The sequence below is a fragment of the Dermacentor andersoni genome, chromosome 3 (genome assembly GCF_023375885.2).
Source record: "Dermacentor andersoni chromosome 3, qqDerAnde1_hic_scaffold, whole genome shotgun sequence".
Taxonomy (NCBI): domain Eukaryota; kingdom Metazoa; phylum Arthropoda; class Arachnida; order Ixodida; family Ixodidae; genus Dermacentor; species Dermacentor andersoni.
In genome coordinates, this window is record NC_092816.1 from 20761782 (window position 1) to 20770081 (window position 8300).

An 8300-nucleotide genomic window follows, 5' to 3' on the forward strand; every position below is an offset into this window, starting at 1 on the left:
ACACCAGCCTGGCAGCTCTGTCTTACTCTCCTTACACACTAGCACCATAAAGCACCACAAGCACCATAAAAAACACACAAATGTTCATAATACAACAAAAAACAAAGCATGGCAAAAAAAAAGGAAAAGAAATATATTGGCTCTGCTCAATGATGTGGCTGGAATTTCTTTATCCCCTTAACCATTTAATGGCTGGCATTGCCTACAGGCAACATACAATTAAAAAAAATTAATTATAGAGTTTCGGTATTGAGTACGAATTTTCCTGGTTAAATGTCTTCAGTCAGCACTGAATAACAGGCAATTAGCATCATTTGTTGGTTTAGAGCAGGAACACAGGGCAAGGTGTGGCAGGTGACTCGCTTCCTTTCGAATGCACGCTCAGAGATTTTAGCGATGCAAGATCTCCAGCTGCAGTGGTGTCACATATGACGAGAGATGTCTGTACAAATTCCAAATTTTTTTTTTTTCTTATTCCACAATACTGCAGGCCAGATGGCCCAAGCAGGAGGGGCATGAAAACACAAATTATAAGAGCACGTACATGCAAAAAAAAATAAAAAAATGACATTGCATGTGACATACAACAGTATAAAAAATTAAAAGATGACAGAGCAGAAACGAAAGCAATGAACATTGAAATTTCCCATAAGAAAACTGTTTCCTTTCTACTGAAGAAACAAAATTTGAAGGGCCTGTTCCACGTCAGGAGATCGAAAAACAGATTTAGGAAGCGCATTAAAATCGGCGATTGTTTGAGGGAAGAAACTGTGCTTAAATGAGTTTGTTTTAACAAATACAGACTGTAATGAGTGTTCGCTATAATGGCGGGTCCTTCGAGTAGTGGAGTGTCTGAGGAATGAGGGGGCAGCAATGCTAAGCTTTCCTGCCAAAATTTTATGAAGGAAAGAAATGCAGTTCAGTTTTCCACGTGTACTAAGCAATGGAATATTATTGTCCTTCATAAGCTGTGTTGGGGAGTCTGATCTTCTGTATTTATGAAAAATGAAACGTACTGCCTTTCTCTGAACGAGCTCTAAATGATAGATGTCTTTCTTAATGTGGGGGTCCCAAATTACGGAGGAGTATTCAAATTTGGACCTGATGAAAGTTTTATAAGCCAAGAGCTTAATATGGCTAGGAGTATGTTTTAATTTTCGTCTCAAGAAACAGAGCTTCAAGAATGCAGTTGAACAGATCTTAGAGATATGAGTGCCCCAGGTTAATCGGTTGTTAAGAGTTATTCCTAGATATTTATATTGTGAGACCTTGCTAATGTGACTGTTGTGGAGGCAATATTGGTAATAGCTAACATTTCTTTTTCGTGTAACTCGGAGAAGCACACTCTTAGCAATGTTTAAATCTATATTCCATTCCTCACACCAGTGACATATTTTAAGCAAGGATTCTTGGAGCAACTGATGGTCTTCTATTGATGTTATTTCTTTATATACAACGCAGCCATCTGCGAACAATCTTATTGACACTGACCGTGGAATTAGATTTACTAACTCATTTATATATATTAAAAACAGCAAAGGTCCTAAAACACTACCCTGAGGAACAAATGGAGCCATAAGTGGCTTGGGATGAAGCCCACTTCTAGTTCTCTACCTGGTCTTCCCCCCTATTGCTGAAAAAGTTTCCGCGAAATATTTTCATTGATAACGCTTATTCTCAATGTGTTTTGCACACATAGAAAATGACCAATTTTTTTTTGCGTATGTATATGCACCATCATTAAAGGATTAAGAGCTTTTTTTTCTCCTGCATAATCTACCATAATGCCTTACTTTCTGATATATGCTTTAAACATGGTTAGAACTAAGAAGTATGTCAACAAATAGAGTAGAAAATCTAATATAACAAAATTTATGATCATAGAATGCCTACAACAAGAAGTGTATCATAAAGCCAAAAATCACCGCCCATGCACTCCATACAGATGGTTAACCTGCAAAGGTGAGACATGCGGCCCTGGTGTTTATCACTAGGTTAATCCAGATGGTTCATTAAACAATGGCTTGGTAGGCTGCCGGGTCTTTGGTACACAGTTGCTGCTTGCACTCGGCTGCACAAGGCTGTTCTTGTGCCCGGGCTGCAGCGTCGGCACAGCGCAGATGAGCTCATTCCCAGTTCTGCTCACAGTGTTACTGAATGAAAGCTGCCTGCTCCTCAGGAGTATGTATGACGCATGGCCTACCCATTTCGGAGCCTAAAAGAAACTGCTGTGTGTGCGCTCGGCTGCGATGGAGAGCAATGTCACTACTGGTGCAGCCAATCGTGTGCCTCTCTCTCTCTCTCTCTCTTTTTCACATGTGTATGGGATTGCACCAGAGCAGTTTTCGGCGCACAGGCGACAGACAGACAAACAAATCAGCTAGCCATATACAACTTCACTGTAAAAAGTGACAATCGCTCATAACTAGCCGAGGTTGTCAAGACTGCTTATGGAGTTAAAACTCTGCTGTGATGATAAATCAAAATACTGCTCTCCAGCGAATGCATTGTACAAGATAGAGAAATTGAATAATGAAGGCAATAAATGCTACCCAGGGCTACTGAACAGACAAACAGAAACACTTGAAATAAGTTGACCCTAAACAAAGATATTTGATAAGTGCTCGTACAGGCCCATGTAGAACTCCAATATTGATTTACCACACTTGAAGCACTTACACATGTCAAAATTCAGGATTTAGATCAGTGAAAGTTGAAGTGCCTTTGCAACACTACTACACAGTGTAACGTAAGGATTTGTTTCGTTCAGTTCTATTTCTTTCTTGTCAGCCACCATACACGATTGGCCGATAATGGTGTTAACGCAGGAGCAGGAAGAGTGCCGCTCAAACCACTGAAGAAACACAGAAAGGAATAGCACTGTAATAAAACTGCTACACTATCATAAGCCTGCATTTCGTCATGAAGATGGATGGCTGACCGCAATGAACTGCTAAAAATAGCATGGGATAACAATTCGAACTTGCAAATGTCAAAGTGAACATCACAACAAGTGAAACCTCAGGCTATAGCCAATGTATCAAAAAGGGGTGTTGTCTTACCAAAGCAAAAACTGCATTGTGAATCTTATGTATTCTTTGGATCCCTTCTCTTTAGTATACTAACCCAAAGCATCTACCCCTAAAGGAAATGCAACAAGCTGAAGAGGCAGTCCTAAATTATGAGTGCATGGTGTACTCCTTGAAACTTAAAACTGTTACGTATACATGGCTGCCTTTTTTCAGACATCTGACACAGATTTAGCTCAGAAAGCAACTGGAGTGAAGAAAAAGATATGCCATGAAAAAGATTCCAAGTTCAAATAGCTCTCTCTCTCTCACACAAATTAATGCCTCAAAGGATAGCAAGCAAGAAAAACCTCGAGCGCAATCAAAGAAATGCTTATTTATAATAGTAAGTCATAATGAGCACAAATTAGTGCTCACCTGTAACGCTCAACACTGTGACATGTGTCAATATAGCAAGCGAGGCATACTTATAGTTTATGTGCACACACTTAAAGGGGTACTGACATATTTTCAACTCCTTTTTTTTTGCTTTATTTGAAGGCCAAGGACTTTTGTGCATTAGAAAAAATCACTCAAAATTCTAAGAGCACCCCAAATAATTTAACTTAATAGCTTTACTGCACCTAGTTTAATTTTCGTTTTTACAGTGTTGCGACGTCATGAAAAAGATAATAAATCAGGCAATATGACATAGACATTTTGGCACTTGTTCCAGCTTGTTCAGCCTGCTATGCGGCTGCATCGACCCTGACAACGAATAGGAGCATAGGAGGTGCCCAAGCGTGCCACAGCAAATGTCTAAATGTCGCAATGTCCTGCTCCCATGTGACCCCCATGTATGTGGCTGGATTAGTGGCATGCTGCATGAAACTATACGTAATTACTTTGTCCAGATTTGTTTCCTCTTGTGGTTTTGTCTTTCCAGTGTATGTTCCATCCTACAATAAACGTTAGTTGCAAGTCAGCACTTTGTTATTTGCGTTCCTGCTTTGTCTCATTCTTTTCAACTCTAATATCTATGCTCGCAGACAACTTTCTGTGGCAATGAGGGAATGCTACAGAAGCAATACGCGTATGCCTGACAGCACTCCTGAAAATAATCCCAAAGCCTGAATCACATTTAATTTGGAGGCCAAAAAGATAAATATTTTATTTACTACAGCACTTGTACTAAAGTAATATAGAATGCACCACTAAGTGTTCAATTTGAAATTTATTTTCTCCTTTGCTCTTCCCAAGTTTTGACAAATGTGAAACCATCGCAAGTACCAAGCTATGCTGATTAAGTATCTGCCTCACTAAACCTAAACAGAAAGCACTGTCACATTCTGCTGGACTACACAGTAATACATGTGCAAAAGCTCCATCCCTGTAGTTTTCCTCTCAGTGCCTGCCAACGGTCTACAAGTACACAATGAAGGATATGGTAAAACCTTGATGCGCCAATGTTCGAATCGATGAAAATCATGTGACATATTAAAAGTTAGCCATAAATGTATGAGACTTGAGCAAGATAAAAGCCAGGTGGTTCTGAAATTGCCACTCATGAGAAAACAAGCCACTTTGAAAGATTTAGAAAGTGAACCATGCAAGTTGATGGAATGTGCCATGCCAAGCACACAAAGCTTCAACACAGCTAGTCTGGCAGTTTTATATGTCAGCTCCCTAGTAGCTGGTCACAGAAGGCAAGGCACTACAAGGTATCAAAAGAGCAAATTTTTGTTGCAATGATATGACAAGCAAGCACATTTTGTGCCTTAAAAGGACACTAAAGGATACTATTAGGCCAAGTCAGATTGATAGATGATTCGTCTGGAAGTCTACCACAGTTTTCTTTGTGGGAATATATAGCTCATAACGCAAAGAAGGGGTAAGGTGTGCAGACACGGACACAAGAAAAGTGGACAACACAAATGCCGACTACCACCTGAAGGAAGCTCTGAGGTATATGACTGTTGCCTAGAAAATTTCCACCAAAGGTCCTGCTGCCTTTCCTCAATTTGAAAAGCCTGTGCCAAAACGGATGAGTTGAAGTAATCCCCAATCCGTCTGCTGCTCTATGCGAGTAGGCCAGTTCCGACGTCAGATATGAGGTATCACAGTAGTACCGCTACTCTGATTTTCTTCTTTCCTTGCTTACAAAATCTCTGTTCTCACTGTGACTGGTGAACACGTTAATAAAGATGCCTAGTTTTTCAATTTAGCTCGAGTTATATATTCCTGCAGTGTTTGTTTAATCGACGCTTTTCTGGTTCACAATTTTCACACAATGACAACTTTTCAACTGTTCAATGATGTCACATACTCTGTATGTTATGGAGGCATGGCCTATTCGTTCACAATTTAGCTGAGAATAAATCCAAAGTAGTGCACTACACTGATAATAAGTGGTCTGTTAGAGTTACAGAATGGGTACCAAGGAAAGGCAAGCACAGTCGAGGGCGCAGGAGAATTAGGTGGTGTGATGAAATTAAGAAATTCACAGGCATAACTTGGAATCAGCTAGCACAAGATATGGGTAATTGAGATCTCTGGGAGACACCTTCGTCCTGTAGCTAGTCTGGCAGTTTTAGAAATGGGCTGATGATTATGATGAAATCGGAAGTACGCATTATGCACAGTGGTACTGGATTGAACAAATTTTTCTCAGTGAGAGAAATGGTGGCACTGTCTGCCTTAGAAGGACAAATGATCTATAGAAAGGATAAAATGAGGAGCGGCTTCCTCCTCCTGATGACAGACAGTGCCACTGCTCTGTCCAACGTCAAAATCTGCCTAGTTTGTCTGGCATTACTGCGAATTATGCACACTTCAAGTTTATTTTGCATGAAGCATCTATCATTGAACGAAATCTTCCTTTGAATAAAATGAGTGGTGCAGTTTAGCTGAAAAGACAATACTGGGCTCCCTTAATGACAATGTCCAGCATATCACTGCAATTCTGCAACACCGTGACGGCTACCATGGGAAATTGGCTGTATGTGTGCCGCATCCAAACACAAAAGGCCAGAAATCACCTTCTTGGACTAGTTTAATGGCTGCAGGAATGTAGTGCGTATGCAAAATATTGTTTTCCATGAACATAATTTTAACTCACAAGCACACAGGCCCTGCTGCAGATAACAGTTCTGCTTGTACAAAAATGTGGCACAAAAATGCTAATCACAGCGGAAGCGCAAACAGAACACAAGGCACAACATAAACACATTGTTTTCGGCCACTGCAGAGCAAATGTAGCAAATACCAACAAAATTGCAAACGGTGCATATAAATACAAATACATGACAGTGATAACACTTAAATATGATGCTAGGCGCCCAGTCATCAGCAAGAATAAGATCAGCACATCACAATATACTTCACATTCCGAATTAAAAAAAAAAAAACGCCTACCAGAACCTTTTTTTCTTCGTTTTACTAGTTGGCACTTTCAGCGCTGTAAACAGAGACACGTTTCGCCAGTACCGCTATGGGATGTGCACATTATAACCAAAGTTGTTTCTGTGAGCAGAACGCGCGTATATGCACGAAACTGAGTTACCTCAACTTCGGACAAGAACGGCGCATCTGCGAAGGTGTCGGGTGCAGCTACCGCGTCTAGACAACATCAGTAGTCGAAAGAATACGTTTATGTTGCAAGCAAACCTAGCCTCCCTTAGCGACTTAACCCTTAATAGACGTCAAGGTGGAACAGCTGACGGAGCCAGGCGCACGTCTGCTGCCCCGGAGAAAGTAGTGCTCACTCAGATTATTCTAGCAAATCGCGTCAAAACACTGATAAGTACGCCAGTGCTCGGTCCCCAATCTATTGGCTAAGAATACTGAGCATAACCAGAGGAACTAAAACATAACGAAAAAGGTAGACGGTCTGAATGAACGAGTAAACAATCGTGAGATAACAGCAGCGGTATTGCAGTCGGAAAACATATGTCAACTTTAGCGTAAATGTACGACTGTCTTTGACGATTCACCACTAGGAAAAACGCCGTTGCTCGTTCGTAGGTCGCTTTTCCACATTATTACGTAAAATCACCATCAGTTTTCGACAAGCTCTTTAGGCTTAACAACGCCGATGGGCCTCGTCGCAGACGAACTATTACCTCTTTTGGAAGCATCTTCATTGGTAATTGAACAAGGCTTCGAGTCTCTCGCACCCATGGCACACCTCCGTTTTTATGGTAGCTCCATACCGAGGCTTCTTCCAGTCATATGAACGAAAGGAATGCACAACCACTACCACCGTACTCCAAAATGCTAGCCATGCTGGTTGGTCACATGACTAAACACACGAGTGTTTTTGGTCAGGTGAATGTCGGAGTTGTGCAAATCGGCGGCAGACGTCGCGCTTCTTTAAACACTATCATCATCACTCAAGAATACTTTTGAAGTCAAGCATGACAGCGAATATACGTGCATAAGCGCTGAAGCCTAACGAATAGAAAAATATGCACGTTGTTTATTTACGTTTCTCTATGCTTAAAGTAGCTTCGTTTAGTAGGGTTTCTTGCAAAGTTATGTAAGAAGCGCATGCCGCCCACGAACCGAAACTTAACACCGGTGTCACACGTAAACTTCTGATCGTGATCGGCACCGATCCGGATCGAAATTCTCGACTGCGATTGGCTCTCTCGCACATTTTGTGCAAAGGAGCCAATCACAACCGAGAAGTTCGACCACAGAACACCTATACAAACTTGGTTCGACCCGGATCGGGTGAATCGGGCTTGATCGCGATCAAAAGTGCGCCGTGTGACACCGGTATAGTCTCTGGCGGCGGCTGTTAACACGAGATAAACGAGGTAATGCCGGCCATTGCCTCCTTGACCTCTTTTGGAAGCATCTTCATTGGTAATTGAACAAGGCTTCGAGTCTCTCGCACCCATGGCACACCTCCGTTTTTATGGCGCTGCACTTTACCCCAACCTTTCCTCCCCATCATCTAGAATCTCCTTCTCTCTCCATACCGAGGCTTCTTCCAGTCATATGAACGAAAGGAATGCACAACCACTACCACCGTACTCCAAAATGCTAGCCATGCATGCAGGATGGCTCGAGCCTTGAGCTATATACCAGTGAAACGGGTGTACAAGCATCGAGAGGTGGCGTTCGCGACCGACCGACAATAAAGGGGCTTTAACTGACAAGAGACGCATCGAGGCTGTCTCGTCACAGAACACTAGTCAAAGTTGGTTCGTTATTCTATGACCTAGTCTCGTAGTCTGCGCATAGTCTGGACAGTGCGCTGATGTTTGAGGCGCGGGCGGGAGCGCT

The 8300-nt window shown here is 41.8% G+C and overlaps 1 protein-coding gene across 7 annotated transcripts in view; it reads right to left on the reverse strand.

Annotated features, from left to right (window-relative positions):
* Nucleotides 1-7296, reverse strand: part of Usp32 (Ubiquitin specific protease 32) — a 115367-nt gene extending 108071 nt beyond the window's left edge. For all 7 annotated transcript variants that reach the window (XM_050168868.2, XM_050168890.2, XM_050168862.2 and 4 more), the window contains exon 1: nucleotides 7130-7296. In XM_050168868.2, coding sequence (XP_050024825.1) covers nucleotides 7130-7187 — 58 coding nt within the window. In that variant the 5' untranslated portion in view covers nucleotides 7188-7296. The remainder of the gene's footprint in view (nucleotides 1-7129) is intronic.
* Nucleotides 7297-8300: the final 1004 nt, after the last annotated feature.